Source organism: Hemiscyllium ocellatum, chromosome 47, assembly GCF_020745735.1.
Source record: "Hemiscyllium ocellatum isolate sHemOce1 chromosome 47, sHemOce1.pat.X.cur, whole genome shotgun sequence".
Classification (NCBI taxonomy): domain Eukaryota; kingdom Metazoa; phylum Chordata; class Chondrichthyes; order Orectolobiformes; family Hemiscylliidae; genus Hemiscyllium; species Hemiscyllium ocellatum.
In genome coordinates, this window is record NC_083447.1 from 10100734 (window position 1) to 10117644 (window position 16911).

Here is a 16911-nt window from a genome sequence, read left to right on the forward strand (position 1 = left end):
AACAATCCATTGATGGTTCACTAGTCTGACACTGGGTTTGGAAGGACTGTCTTATGAAGAGAAGTTGAGTAGGTGGGCCTGTACTATTTGGAGTTTACAGGATAGACAGGCTACCTTCTTGAAACATACAAGATTCTTATGGGACTTGACAGGGCAGATTGGGAATGGTTGTTTCCCCTTGTGGAAGAATCTAGGACCAGAGGGATTATTTTTAGAATAAGAGGTCTTACATTTAAGAGGTAAAGAGGAATTTCTTCTCTCAGACGGGAGTAAATCTGTAAAATTCTTTACCATGGAAGGCTGTCAAGAAAAGTTCAGTAAGTATATTCAGTGCTGACATCGATTTTTAATCAGCATGAGTTGTGGGGAAAAGGCAGAAAAGTGGAGTTGAGTGTTATCAGATCAGCTATGCTGTTGTTGAATGGCAGAGCAGACTTGACGGGCTGAATAGCCTACTTCTGCTCCTCCATCTTATATTCGTATTTTAGTTCCTTGTGAAATTCAAGCAGGTATTATTTCGATATGGATCTGTGTTCGAACTTTAGAGTGATTTTAATACTTTCTGCTCAGTTTGGGTTGTCAACTCTAGTAGGCCCTGATCCTTGAGGTTTCATCACAAGACTTCATGCTATTTCCAAATACCTACCTGCACCCCACCTCACATACCTGTCATTGGTAGCTCATCATCAATATGAACTGTGTTTGCACCAATCTGAAATGGAAGGGACCCTTCCATTACCTAATTAGAAGCTTCAGTCAGATTTTAAAAAGTATACTCTTCAATAATCCTAAATCTTTAAATAAATTTTAAAAAGCTCAAAAGCTGTGATTTTTCTCTGGTGTTGTGCTCACAGTAGTGTCGTCGAGATTTATCTTCAATTCATTAAGACTCTAGGCCAAGCCTGAAGTGTTGGCAACTGCACAAATCAATTTACTATTACCCTTCTCCACTCCCATTCCCATGCACCAATCCTGCTGGCTTCTGGCAGTAATGTCAGCCATCTGGTCCTTCTTTGCATATGGCGCCATTGAGCCCCAACCTGTAGTTTTAAGCAGAAAGGAAACCTCTGTGAGAAGGTGACAACTTCAGGTGCTGGAGAACAGAGTCAAAAGCTGTGGTGCTGGAAAAGCACAGCAGGTCAGGCAGCATGTGAGGAGCAGGGGAGTCCACAATTCAGGCATAAGCCCTTCATCAGGAAACCTCTGTGACCTTCTAACTAAGTGAAACCAGCAGGAGTGGAGGAATCAGGGCAGTGGGGAGGAGGAGAAAGGACATGGGGTTTTATTTTGGGGAAAGTTAGAAAATTGCAATGGAGATCAATGGGAAGATGTTGAGAATTTGGCTAGAACTTCTGTGCCTGTGTCCAAATCAGAATGGGGTTGGGGGGATTTAAAAATGGCAGGATACAATTGTGAGATGCCCACATCCTTTCTGATGTGTGGGTTTTTTATGACCCTGAGATAGGGATGTGGGTAGCAAGGATGCCTCAGCAATCCCACTGCTGCCCTCTCCACTGCAGGGGGTGAATATCTGCAGTGACTTCCAAATAATTTGCTAGAAGATGTGGTTCACAGGGAAGCTCAACCCCAAGTGGGAATCCAAAAAGAAACAGTCCCTGATTGTGGAATTCTTTAATTGACATAATTTGAAATATTAAAAATTAGAAAAAGTTATTTTAGGGTCAATAGATGGATGCTGTATTGTAAGTTGGATGTGTTTTTACTGCTTGTGTTGATCATAGGGCTCTGACCAGCAAAGCTACGTGATCATTTAATTGACTACCTTTGTGTTAGCATTGACATGCATCTAGTACTTTTCCTAAAAGAGAAATTGCTATCATACATTCAAAACTGTATTCTAAGTTCAAAACTGAAAAGGGCCTGTACTGGGAAACTTGATTTGGATTGAGATTCAAATAAACAATGTCTTTAGCTTTGAAGGAAAAAAAACTGACCTGCTGTACTCCAAGAATTGATAGATAAACTGAAAAAGAACAGCATCTGCAGCTTAGAAATAAGGCTACCCAGTGTTTCAGTTCCACTATTGACAGTTCCCAGAGTCTTTTAGCCAAGACTATTGAATGCTTGCCTGAGTTTCAAAAAGTCTTGGGTGTTAATATCAGCGAAGTGGAAATGGAGAGGGTGCTGCCTTTATATGTTGATTAATTTTAAGAGGTTTTAAATGATTACCTGTCTTTGATGCTGTAAGTGAATAAGTGCTTGGTTTCATAACAGATTGTCCACTTGAGGGTTTTTTTTTGCAAGGGTTTTATGGATGTATGTTTTCAGAGTGAAGTGTCTTTGAATGTGACAGCTTTATTGGGTTGTTCGAAGTTTATTTTTTCAAGCTCATTTCAAAGATAGGGATTATTCAGGCATGGAGTTGAGATGGGAGAAGGACGGGTGCATGTAGGGTAAGGGAGGTGTTGAGGGTCAGGCAGTCAATCTTAAAACTGGACTAGCCTGTTAGCATAGCTGACCACCTACCTCCGTGTCTCCTTTTTCTAGCTCCATCTAGTTCCGCACCTTCAATAGATAGGGAACCTTTTAAAACAGCTGAGACAGGGAGGTTTCCTCACTTATACCTTCATGCCTCTTTCACAAAATCTTCCTCCTTGAGGAGAGAAAAGGTTTACTCATTCATGAGAAGTTGACATCATTGAGCCAGTATTTACTGACCATTACTAATTGCCCAGAGGGAAGTTCAGAATCAGGCATAATGCTGTAGGTCTGAAGTCACACATAGGCCAGACAAGGTAAGGACAACAGATTTACTTTCTTAAAGGGTATTAGTAAATGAGATGGAATTTTATGACAATCAACAATGGTCACAATTGGGCTAGCTTTTATTCCAAATTTTTATTGAATTCAAATTTCATCATCAGCCATTGAGCCTATGAAGCCTGAAATACTAGTCCAATGTCATCATCTCTCCACAGGGTCATGACTATCATCACTAATTAAAGTCCAAAGAAATTTCAATTAGAAATTCTCTCAACCAGAGAGTGGTGAGAATGTAGGAGCTTGTAACAGATAGAGTAGGCAAGGAGGATAACACAGATGGGTAGATGGTGACATTGTAGTAATTTATTTTATTTATTGTCACATGTATCTTGCTACAAATACAGCGAAAAGTGTTGTATAATGTCACCATCTTAAAACACAGAAAAATAAAATAAATAAATAAAGAAAATGTGTCAACTTTACAGTCTTTTTTGTGAAGTGTTCCACCATGGGCCTGGTGACCAGGCACGAGACCCCTTCACTGCGCTGCTGCTACCAGAATGAAAGTCACCACTCTTTGGCACCATCTCACCTCCACCGAGACCATCGCCATCATGAGTCCTCACTGGACTTCAACAATGCAGATACCACAAATGCCACCTGGTACTGCATCAGCCCAAACCCGACTCCATCACTGCCATGAGTCGGTTTCAGGCCTACCTTGCCAATGCAGCTTTGGCCAATACCACCAGGTCTCGTACTGGGTCCAAACTCACCTCCTCCGCCACCTCCATGAATTAGCGCTGGATGCAGATGCCATCACGAGCCCAAACTCACTTCTGCCGCAGTAACCAAGAGTTAGTGCTAAGATCTAAGATTAAAGGTGGGGAGGAGATACTTGGGGGAGGGGCGTTGGGAAGGCGATAGGTGGAAGGAGGTTAAGGTGAGGGTGATAGGCCGGAGAGGGGTTGGGGGCGGTGAGGTCGGGAAGAAGATTGCAGATCGAGAAAGCCGTGCTGAGTCCGAGGGTTGAGACTGAGAAGAGGTGGAGGGAGAGGAAATGAGGAAGGTGGAGAAATCTGCATTCATCCCTTGTGGTTGGAGGGCTCCTAAGCGGAAGATGAGGCGCTCTTCCTCCAGGCGTTGTGTTGCCATGGTCTAGCGATGGAGGAGGTCAAGGACTTGTATGATCTTGGCGGACTGGGTGGGGGAGTTAAAGTGTTCAGCCATGGGGCGGTTGCGTTTGTTGGTGCAAGTGTCCCAGAGGAGTTCTCTGAAACATTCCACAAGTAGGCGGCCTGTCTCCCCAATGTATAGGAGGCCACATCGAGTGCAGTGGATGCAATAAATGATATGTGTGGAGGTGCAGGTGAATTTGTGATGGATATGGAAGGATCCCTTGGGGCCTCGGAGGGATGTGAGGGGGAGGTGTGGGCGTAAATTTTGCATTTCTTGCAGTTGCAGGGAAGGTGCCGGAAGTGGAGGTTGGGTTGGTGGGGGGTGTGGACCTGACGAGGGAGTCGCAGAGGGAGTGGTCTTTCCGGAACACTGATAAGGGAGGGAGGGAAATATATCCTTGGTGGTGGGGTCTATTTGGAGGTGGCGGAAATGACGAAGGATGATACGATGTATCTGGAGGTTGGTGGGGTGGTAGATGAGGACCAGTGGGGTTCTATCCTGGTGGCGATTGGAGGGGTGGGGTTCAAGGGCGGAGGAGCGGGAAGTGGAGGAGATGCGGTGGATAGCATCGTCAACCACGTCTGAGGGGAAATTGCGGTCTTTGAAGAAGGAGGCCATCTGGGTTGTTCGGTAATGGAATTGGTCCTCCTGGGAGCAGATGCGGCGGAGGCGAAGGAATTGGGAATATGGGATAGCATTTTTACACCCTGCCCCCTGTAAAAACCAACCTATCATCCTTCGTCATTTCCGCCACCTCCAAACAGACCCCACCACCAAGGATATATTTCCCTTCCCTCCCCTATCAACGTTCCGGAAAGACCACTCCCTCCGCAACTCCCTCGTCAGGTCCACACCTCCCACCAACCCAACCTCCACTCCCGGCACCTTCCCCTGCAACTGCAAGAAATGCAAAACTTGCGCCCACACCTCCCCCCTCACGTTCCTCCAAGGCCCGAAGGGATCTTTCCATATCCGTCACAAATTCACCTGCACCTCCATACACATCATTTACTGCATCCACTGCACCCAATGCGGCCTCCTATACATTGTGGAGACAAGCCACGTTTCAGAGAACACCTCCGGGACACCCGCACCAACCAACCCAGCAGCCCCGTGGCCGAATACTTTAACTCCCCCTCCCACTCCGCCAAGGACATGCAGGTCCTTGGCCTCCTCCATCGCTAGACCATGGCAACACGACACCTGGAGGAAGAGCGCCTCATCTTCCGCTTAGGAACCCTCCAACCACAAGAGAGGAATGCAGATTTCTCCACCTTCCTCATTTCCTCTCCCCCTATCTTTTCTCAGTCCCAACCCTCGTCTCAGCACGGCCTTCTTGACCTGCAATCTTCTTCCCGACCTCTCCGCCCCCAACCCCTCTCAAGCCTATCACCCTCACCTTAACCTCCTTCCACCTATCGCATCTCCAACGCCCCTCCCCCAAGTCCCTCCTCCCTACCTTTTATCTTAGCCTGCTTGGCATGCCTTCCTCATTCCTGAAGAAGGGCTTATGCCCGAAACGTCAATTCTTCTGCTCCTTTGATGCTGCCTGACCTGCTGCGCTTTTCCAGCAACACATTTTTCAGCTCTGATCTCCAGCATCTGCAGTCCTCACTTTCTCCTCAGTGCTAAAATCGCCTTGTTGATGCAGAAGCTGCCAGGAACCCAAACTTCCCTCCAATACTGCTGCCAGAACAAGTCCACAGTGGACCCATTCGAGTCTGTGCTGGGCTCACTCGCTGACAATACCATTTGGGTCGCCATGATTGAGGTCTTCAACAAAAGGTAAGTAAAGTAAAAGGAAAATAAGAGGACGGAAAGTCAAAAAGGAGAAAAGAAACAAAAAAGAAAGTGGATGGGATGGATGAGCCTGGACTCAGAAGCCCTTCTTCTTCTTGCCACTCTTTGTTGGCATCTTCTTGATGATTTTCTTTGTGCCCTTCCTGGAGATTTGCTGCAGAGAGGGAACATGGAGTGTCCACTGGAACACTTGAGACCTTACACAACAGATGGTCACAACAGGGTTCAAATACATTATCTCTGCACCTTCAAATATTAATTTGAATTAGCAAGTTTCCTTTGAGAGTTTTGTCCGATTTTACAAGGCTTCTTTAAAGGGCCATTAATTGTAAATTTTATTTAATTTAGTTTCATTTTTTTGTTCATTCACAGGATTTATTATCCATCCAAACCACATTGCTGTGCTTCTGAAGTAACATGTAAGCCAGATGGGTAAGATGGAAGATTCCCTCCAACAATTAACAATGATTTCATGGTCATCATTAGATTCTTACTTTTGCATTTATTTATTTAGTCCTTTATCTTCTATCTCCAGAAGTGATCTTACACACAACTGAACATTTTTTTTCCTATCACAAAATCACCTGTGATATTTTCTTCCATCTATGAACCACCACATTTATTTTTATTGGGTTAAAATTCCACTGGCTGTTATAGCAGTATTTGAAATCAAGTCCCCAGAACATTACTGGAGACGTTTGATGACTAGGCCACTGCCTTCCCTATTAGAGTCATAGAGATGTACATCACAGAAACAGACCCTTTGGTCCAACTTGTCCATGCCGACCAGATATCCCAGCCCAATCTAGTCCCACCTGCTAGCACGTGGCCCATATCCCTCCAAACCCTTCCTATTCATATACCCATCCAGCTGCCTTTTAAATGTTGCAATTGAACTAGCCTCCACACTTCCTCTGGCAGCTCATTCCATACACATACCACCCTCTGCATGAAAAAGTTGCCTATAGCTCTCTTTTATATCTTTTCCCTCTCACCCTAAACCTATGCCCTCTAGTTCTGGACTCCCTCACCCCAGGGAAAAGACTTTGCCTATTTATCCTATCCATGCCCCTCATGATTTTATAAACCACTATAAGGTCACCCCTCAGCTTCCGATGCTCCAGGGAAAACAGCCCTAGCCTATCCAACCTCTCCCATTAGCTCAAATTCTCCAACCCTGGCAACATCCTTGTAAATCTTTTGTGAACCCTTTCAAGTTTCACAACATCTTTCCGATAGGAAGGAGACTAGAATTGCACACAATATTCCAACAATGGCCTAACCAATGTCCTGTACAGCTACAAAACTCTGACCAATAAAGGAAAGCATACCAAACGCCTTCTTCACTCTGCTATCTATCTGCGACTCCGCTTTCAAGGAACTATGAACCTGCACTCCAAGGTCTCTTTATTCAGCAACACTCCTGAGGACCATACCATTAAGTGTATAAGTCCTGCTAATATTTGCTTTCCCAAAATGCAGCACCTTACATTTATCTAAATTAAGCTCCATCTGCCACTTGTCAGCCCATTGGCCCATCTGATCAAGATCCTGTTATATTCTGAGGTAACCTTCTTCACTGTCATCAGCAAACTTACTAACTATACCTCTTATGCTCACATCCAAATCATTTATTTAAATGATGAAAAGTACTGGATCCAGCACTGATCCTTGTGGCACTCCACTGGTCACAGGCCTCCAGTCTGAAAAACAACCTTCCACCACCACCCTCTGTCTTCTACCTTGAAGCCAGTTCTGTATTCAAATAGCTAGTTCTCCCTGTATTCCATGAGATTTAACCTTGCTAATCAGTCTCCCATGGGGAACCTTGTCAAACACCTTACAGAAGTCCATATAGATCACATCTACCACTCTGCCCTCAGCAATCCTCTTTGTTACTTCTTCAAAAAACTCAATCAAGTTTGCAAGAGATGATTTCTCACACACAAAGCCATGTTGACTATCCCTAATCAGTCCTTGCCTTTCCAAATACATGCGCAGCCTGTCCCTCAGGATTCCCTCATTTGTTCAATAAGTTCTAAATTGTGTAAAGAGGAGCTGACCCATTAACAGGTCCAGGCGGTTGCCTGTTGCCATGGTTGTTATACCCAATGGTTTGCCTCTCTTCCATACATATGTGTCTGCCTGTCCCTGGAGAGGTAGCACAAGATAGTCACTGATTTACTTTAGGCCTTCTTCCACGGGTGGACACCATTGGGAGTAGGAGTCCTTAATCACCTCCCAAAACTAAATTTAAGGTTAAATTTTGTAAGTTTATGATTTTACCTTTGCTGCATTGTTGTTTTAAGGAGCTGTAATGTTTTAAATTGGTTTTAATTTCTTTCATTAGTATTTAAAGTCGTATAAAGAGGGACTGGAGAGCTCTTGTGGTACAATGTTAATATTCCTACCTCTGAGCCAGGAGGCCCAGGCTCAGGTCCCACATGCTCCAGAGGTGTGAAATAATATCTCCAAACAGGTTGATTTTAAAAAAAAACTTATAAAGGTGGATTGTTGGGATATTGGGGTTGTTAGAAGGTAAAAGGTACAAAGCTGCATTCTATGAATAAATGAACTATGAAGAAAAACGTATGCCATTTCAGCTAGGAGTCACCAGGGTCTGGTGTAAGCCAGACTGGGTATGAAAACTAGATTTCCTTCCCCAAAGGATATCAGTGAACCAGATGGTCTTTTCAACAAAAGGAAAGATAGAAATTAGATTACTAAGATTAGTATTCAATTCTAGCTTACTTCATTGATTATTTTAGTTTAATTTCCACCAGCTATAGTGGTGGGATTTGAACCCATATTCTCAAAACTTTACATTTAGAATCCTTTAAAAATGGCACCCTCTGGTTCTTGATCCCTCTGTCAATGGGAACATTTCTCCCAATCTACTTCGTCTAGATCCCTTGTGATATTGAACGCCTTGATTGAATCTCCTTGTAACTTTCTCTTCTGTAGTATATCCACATCGCTGAACTCTCTTATCCCTGAACCACTCCATAAATTTTTCTGCACTCTATTCAATGTCTTCACATCCTCCCTAAAGTACGGTGCCCAAATTTGACTCAGCACTCCAATTCCAGGCCAAACTCTTGTTTGATAAAGGTTTATCATGATCCATTGGCTTTTGAACTCTTTAAATCTGAGAATAAAGGTTGGCCACAATATTAAAGAAGCAAATACAGTATATAGCCCTTTAACTGCATCTAATACATGGAATACACATTGAACCAATTCTAATGTAATTCAGATGAGATTCCTGTTACAGGCTATGAAAGAAGACACAGTATGTTATGAGATTTGGCTAGCAAAAGAAATATAAAAACTCATCTTCTTTAGCCGTGAGAGAGCACTATTGAATGATGTGTTAAATCCTGAATATTATTTTAAAATAAGGCAAGAACAATAATATTGAATGAGGCGTAAATTCAAATTGAGACTGTCCTCTTGCAAAGTATAAGAAATGTCAGGAGTAATCTGTCAAACTATGGAGCAGGAGCCCACAGTAGCATGCCAGGTAGAATGGTAATTTATTCATTCACAGGATGGGGGCATCACTGGTTAACTCAGCATTTATTATCCATCCATATTTGTCTGGAGGGCAGCTAAAAGTCAACCACATTGACTGTGGTCTGGAGTCACATATACCATGGGCCAGACCGGATGAGAACAACAGATTTCTTTCCCTAAAGGGCGTTTGTAAACCAGATAGGTTTTTACAACAATTGGCAATGGTTTTTTGGTCATCCAGATTTTAAAAATTGAATTCAAATTCCAATATCTGGCTTCGTCGGGTTCAAACGTAAGTCCACAGAACATTACCTGGGTATGTGGATTAATAGTACAGGTATAATAAATAATCACCTCCCCTTGATGGTCTTGAATGAGACTTTCTTGTGTTTTCCCTTTTCTTCTTAATCTCAAAGGCCTGAGCAATTTGCTGCGGATGAAATGGTGAGTCAGTTGGACAAGCCATGTATCAATTTTTCAGTCACCAAAACTTCCAATAATCACCTACTCTGTTCCTTTATGTGGCATCTCATAACAACACTTAATACACATTATATCCAGAACGGCCCAATTCCAGGTGGGAATCATTAAGGGGAACATCAGAAACAACTATATTCATGAGTTGCATGTTTTCCCCAAAGCTTCCATTTATCTCCCACTAAAGTTGACCATCAGGGGTTTACTTAAGATTACACATGACATATATATGGTACAGTGCTGGCGAAACCAGCATTTGTCGCCCATCCCTAATTGACCTAGAATGTGTTGCTTGGGCTATTTCAAAGGCCAGTTGAGTATCAGCGCTATTGTTGTGGGTCTGGAGTCATATGTAGGTCAGATTAGGTAAGGACGGCAGATTTCCTAGCCTGTAGGACATCAGTGAATCATTTGGGGTTTTTATGTCAACTGATGATAGTTGTCATGACTGAGATTAACTTTGTATTCCAGATTTATTATTTCAGTTCATATTCCACCAGCTGACATTCTCTACAGCATTAGTCAGCACCACTCAAGCCTCAGTCATCTTTCCTCATGTAAATCTAAATCTTCCATTATAACCCTTTATTTCCATTCCCCTCTGCCTGTCTTGCTTCCCATTAAATGCATCCTATACTGGCTGAAGTAACTATGAAGGCCCTGGCTTCTCTATCTCACCCCTCACCTGAGGTGTGGTGACTTTCAGGTTAAATTCACCCCTTTCTTTGTCTTTAAAGGTAGAGCAGCACAGTGTTCAGCAGGACTGTGGTGACTAAGCATTTACTTTGTTTGCCCAAATTACTTAATGTGTGTACGATTTCCCCATTCCCACTATTCTCTGACTGCAAAGTTTTGTCTGAAATTGATGACCTCTATTTATGCTCTTCTCTACAAATGGAAGCATTCTCTCTGTGTCCATTTGATCAAAGTTTTAATTTCAGTAGTTTTAAAGATCTTTACTAGGTCAGACCTCAAGCCTTCAAGAGAAAAGGGGGCCACTCAATCCATCATTTCCAGATACGTGACTTCCCTAGTATCATTCCTGCAGATCCTCCCTGCTGCCTCCCCAGTGCCTCTCAAATACCTCTAGTTGCACCTGTTGTCAACACCATTAGGTGGTGCTCAGAGAGGGACTGAGAGCCAAGCCATACAGCAATGGGATTTTGGAGGGAATTTGTGGTTAGCAGAGATGGGTTGGAGGAGGAGGATGGTTGTTGTGGGGAGAGGCCAGCTAGATGGCTCTGTTGCGGTGGTGTGATGGCCATTTTCATAGGCTGTCTTTGCATTGGTGGCACTCCCCAATCCTTTTTACAAAGATCTCGACCTGAACTGGCTGCACATCCTTTGCCAAATGTGATCTAATCAAAGTTTGATGCAGGTTTGGTGTAATAATCCCAGGTTTCAATCGTATTCCTCTGGAAATAAATCCTAATTGCTTGGTTTGCTTCACAGAGATCCTTTTTGAACTTTCAGCACCAAGGAGACCTGCAACCTGAAGTATGACATAGTATGATAATTAGGGAATGAATACTGGGCACGTCCACAGCCACTTCCTTTTTGCACTCTTAAAAAACATGTGGTTGAATGTGATTGCTGAACAAAATCATTTCAGAGTTAATGTAAAAATGGGAGAATACATTGATATAGCAATCTCAGGATATTTCTGTGGATTGATGGGAAATGCAACAACCAGTTCTCTCACAGTCAGACCCCTCAAACACCAATCTGATAATCTATCCTGAGGCAATGTTAGTTGAGGACCAAATGGTGTCCAGAACACAAGGAGATCTTCCCTGCTGTTCAACCTCATGGCACTGAGTTTAACATCTAAACCAAGGAACAGCGCCTCCAGTATTGCAGCACTCCCTCAGAAATGGCACTAAAGCAGCAGGCTTGACTAAGGTTTGGAATGAAGAAGGTTTCCTGAAGAAGGGCTTATGCCCAAAACATCGATTCTCCTGCTCCTTGGATGTTGCCTGACCTGCTGCGTCTTTCCAGCAACACATTTTTCAGCTCTGATCTCCAGCATCTGCCGTCCTCACTTTCTCCTAAGGTTTAGAATGCGCAAGTCTTTGGGACCCAGAGCGATACCATCCAACTGAGACAAATTTGAGCTAGCAAAAAGAAGATCGTCGCCTGTACTCAACTTCACTGAATCTTTAGATATTAAAAGGCAGATGCTTCTCTTTTTCTTCCTTTGTCTCCTCTCCTGCATTAGTAATTAAGAGGTCTGAGACAGGGCTTGACTTCATTTGGTCTGCAATAACCTAACCTCCACACTCAGTGAATAAGGAATGAATAGAACGGCATTAATATTCACCAGCCCTCTGCATATCTGAGCCTCTAAAGACAGGTATTGACTCCTTCGAATATTAAAGGTCAACAAGCAGGGCCAGAATCTTTTGCATAATTACGCGTGTGAGAGACTAATAAATTAGGGCTGGGTTGAAAGTAATTTTTCAATTTATCCACCTTATTTTTCACAATGGCAAGACTTACAATTCATGGGTAACCTGTTTTGGAAAGCAGCCACACTTTGTTACCTGCCTGTCATGTGATCGATTTCATCCACTGTCATGTGATCAATTAATCTGCTGTCATGCTGCAGAATGGATTGCATTTGAACTGCCAGTCGAGAGCTCATGTAAGAAGTCTTAAGAGAGCCAGACAGAATAAGAATGAAACGGGAATTCATGATACAAAAACAAAATACTGCACATGCTGGCAATCTGAAATTAAATCAGAAACTGCTGGAGAAACTTAGCAGGTCTGGAAACCTCTGTGGAGAGGGATAGTGTACATGTTTCAGATCTGAATTGATTCTTCCTCTTTCAGGCCTCCTGTAGATCTGCACAGGTCAAACAGTGGATAGAAACTAGGAACAGGAGTAGGCCATTGAGCTCTTAAAATCTGTTTGCAATTGCATATGATAACGTTGATCATCCAACTCAATACCCTGTTCCCTTTTCCTTCACATACCTCTTGATCCTTTTAGCCCTGCAAGTATACCTAACTCCTTGAAAACATTAAATATTTTGGTCTCAACTGCTTTCTGTGGCAGAGAATTCCATGGGCTCACCCCTGTCTAGGTGAAGAGATTCCTCCTTATCTCAGTTCTAGATGGCCTATTCCAAATCCTTTGATTATGAGCCCTGGTTCTGGATTTGCCAATCATTAGGACTAATCTTCCTGTGTTGATCCTGTCTGGTCGTGTTAGAACTTCATAAGTTTCTATGAGATCCTCCCTCATTCTTCTAAACCCTAGAGAACATAACCCATAACTGATCCAGTCTCTCTTCATACATCAGTCCTGCCAACACAGGAATCCCCATTCGAGGAATCATTCTAGCTGATCAATATTTCAGTATCATATTCCAACTTTTTTCCCATACCTCTCAATGCCTTTAAAACCTAAACATTTATCTATGTCGTCCTTGAATATATTCAGTGACTTGACCTCCATGACCTTCTGTGGTAGACAATTCCACAGGTTCGCTACCCTGAGTAAAGAAAGGTTTCCTCATCTCTGTTCTAAATGGTCCATCCTGTAACCTGAGTCTGTGTCCCCTGGTTCTACACTTCCCAACAGGGGAAACATCATAGAAACACAGATGTACAAATAAAAGCAAAATATTGGGGATGCTGGAAATGTGAAATAAAACAGAAAATGCCAGAGAAACTCAGCAGATCTGGCAGCATTTGTGGAGCGAGAAACAGAGTTAATGTTTTAAGTCTAATATGACTCTTCTTCAGAGGGTTAGAATTAGAAAGGGTTTGGATTAGAGTAGTGCTGAAAAAACACAGCAGGTCAAGCAGCATCGGATGAGCAGGAAAATCAATGTTTTGGGCTCAAGCTCTTCATCAGAAATGTTAGTTAGCTATACAAAGTTCACATTGTAGGAGATTGGGATTGCATCTACATTAGGAAGCATTGATCGATAAATCTCTCTATCTCTGTAGCCTCCTCCAGCTCCAAACCCTCGAAGATATCTCCATTTCTCTGATGCATCCCTAATTCAGATTGTTCCACCATCAGCAATCATACCAATTGCTGCCTGAATCCCAAACTCTGGAATTAACTCTCTCAACCCTATCCTCCTCTCCAACAAGCTCCTCAATGACTAAACTATCGGACATCTCTTTATTTCATATTTTGTGGCTCAAAGATTTGGTTTGTTAGTGTTTTATTTATGTGAAGCACTTTGTGACTTTGAGGGTGTGATAGATACAGCAGTTAATATTGTTGCTCAGTCCCAGTTCCTTGATGATCACAATCCTAAGCAACACCCTTGATTAACCCGATTTGTATTTGTGCCCACTTTCCCTCCTGCTTAGGTGGAACTGACGGGTAGCAGCATCTTTGATTACATTCACCCTGGGGATCATGTGGAGGTGGCAGAGCAGCTGGGACTGAAACTACCAAGCGGCCGAGGGCACAGCTCACAAACCTCCAATGAGGACGGGGCAAGCTCAACATCTTCCTCCTCACTGGCTGAGACACCTGAGTCAGGTAAGGCAGGTAAGGGAAAATTATCAATAGATGCACAAGGGTGGCGAGTGGGTAAAGGGAGTTCCAGAATGTTTACCCAGCGACACTGAAGCCTGTCCACAATTGACAAGGGTGTAATGGAATACTCTCCACTTGCCAAGATAAGCGCAGCTTCAATAACACTCAAGATCCTCAACAGTGGCTAGAATCCCTACAGTGTGGAAATAGGCCCTTTGACCAAACAAGCCCACACTAACCCTTGCAAGACCCATTCCTCTACCCTATTATCCAATATTTACCCCTGACTAATGCACCTAACCTACACATCCCTGAACACTCTCGGCAATTTAGCATGGCCAATTCACCTAACCTGCACATCTTTGGATTGTGGGAGGAAACCAGAGCACCCGGAGGAAACCCACGCGGACAGGGAAGAATGTGCAAACTAACACAGACAGTTGCCCGAGGCTGGAATCGAACCTGGGTCCCTGGCACTGTGAGGCAGCAGTGCAAACTACTGAGCCTAGGACAAAGCAGCTGCTTGATTGGCACCCCATCCATTCATTCTACACATTCATTCTCTTCAGTACTGACGCAGAGCAGCAGCAGCATGTACTATACATAAGATGAACTCTTTGAGGCTCCTTTGACAGCATCTTACAAACCAACTAACGTCTAAAAGGTCAAGGGCAGCTGATACATGGGAAGACCACCACCTGCAAGTTCCCCTCCAAAACACTGACCGTTATGACTTCGAAATACTTTGCCATTCCTTCATTGTCACTGGATCAAATTCCTAAAACCCCCTCCTCTGGCTGTACATACATCCCATGGCAGATCAAGAAGGCAGCTCACCAACATCCTCTCAAATATGGTCAATAAATACTGCCTTTACCAGTGATCCCCACATCCTTGGGCCCAATATTGGAATGAAGAATGAGGAGTTCCTTCTTTGCAAGAAACAACAACAATGTGAGAGAAAAAAATCCTCTTCACAATGGAATACACTGTCTGAGAGTGTGGTGGGGGCAGCTCAATCAAGGATTTCAGAAGGGAAACTGATTAAGAAAAATGTGCAGGACTATGGGGAGAATGACAGCAAGGTAATTGCCCATTCAGAGACATGATGGGCCATATGGCCTGTTTCAATGCGGCAACAATTCTGTGATCCTGTGGAGGACCAACCATGACATGGATCATAAACATACAGGAGACTCTTAAAGGTTTTATTACTTGACTTTAAAAGACTGAAAAGAGTGAAGGATGACAGAGTAGAGACCTGTGAAATTATGGCAGGATTCAACAGTGTTGGCATAGAGAAGATAGTATGGTGAAGACCATAGTTGGGGGCCATTGCAAAAAGATAGTTGGTAAGAAATCTAGTAGGGAATTTAGAAGAATTTATCCAGAGAATGAAGTGACTGTGAGACTTACCAATGTAAGGAAGGTCCATGAACACACAAAGGAGAAGGCAATAGAAAGATAAGCTGATGGTGTGCAATGATGGGAGGTGATACCTGGAGGATGGTCTCATTATATAGGGAAGGATGTTCTGGCAATAGAGGGAGAGCAGCAAAGATTTACCAGACTGATTCCAGGACTGACATAAAGCGAGACCAGATTGTTTAGGGCTATATTCATTGGAGATTAGAAGAATGAGGAGGAGATCTCACATAAACGTATAATAATCTAACAGGACTAGACAGGGTAAATACAGACAGGATATTCCTTACAACTGGGGAATCCAGAACCAGAAGTCACAGTCTAAGGATATGGGTTTTGCCATTTAGGATTGAGATGAGGAGAAATTTCTTCCCAAGAGTGTGGTGAATCTATGGAATTCTCTACCACAGAAAGTGGTTGAGGTCAAAATATTAAATGTTTTCAAGATGGTGTTAGATGTAGTTCTTAGAGCTAAATGTTCAAAGAGTAAGGGAGAAAGTCGGAGCAGGGGACTGAGTTGGATGATCAGCCAAGATCATCTTGAATGATGGAGCAGGATCGAAGGGGCTGAATAGCCTCCTCCTGCCCCCATTTCCTCTGTTAATCTGTTATTTTGTTATTGATTGGATTTATGTCCAAGAATGTAGGGAGGCTGTGGAGAAGGTAGCACTGACAGGGAATACTTGCGGACACAGAGATGGGCTCAAGTGCGTATACTTCAACGCAAGGAGTATCAGAAATAAGGTGGGTGAACTTAAGGCGTGGATCGGTACCTGGGACTACGATGTTGTGGCCATCACGGAAACGTGGATAGATGAGGGACAGGAATGGTTGTTGGAGGTTCCTGGTTACAGATGTTTCAGTAAGATTAGGGAGGGTGGTAAAAAAGGAGGGGGGGGTGGCATTGCTAATTAGAAATGGTATAACGGCTGCGGAAAGGAAGTTTGAGGGGGATCTGCCTTTGGAGGTAGTATGGGCTGAAGTCAGAAATAGGAAAGGTGCAGTCACCTTGTTGGGTGTTTACTATAGGCCCCCCAATAGCAGCAGAGATTTGGAGAAACAGATTGGGAAACAGATTTTGGAAAGGTGCAGAAGTCACAGGGTCGTAGTCATGGGCGATTTCAACTTCCCAAATATTGATTGGAAGCTCTTTAGATCAAGTAGATTGGATGGGGCGGTGTTTGTGCAGTGTGTCCAGGAAGCTTTTCTAACTCAGTATGTAGATTGTCCAACCAGAGGGGAGGCCATATTGGATTTGGTACTCGGTAATGAACCGGGACAAG

The 16911-nt window shown here is 43.4% G+C and overlaps 1 protein-coding gene across 1 annotated transcript in view; it reads left to right on the forward strand.

Annotated features, from left to right (window-relative positions):
- Positions 1 to 16911, forward strand: part of LOC132836583 (neuronal PAS domain-containing protein 3-like) — a 432887-nt gene that overhangs the window by 365652 nt on the left and 50324 nt on the right. Inside the window, exon 6 of the mRNA XM_060855949.1 lies at positions 14032 to 14206. Within this exon, the coding sequence (XP_060711932.1) occupies positions 14032 to 14206 (175 nt within the window). The remainder of the gene's footprint in view (positions 1 to 14031; positions 14207 to 16911) is intronic.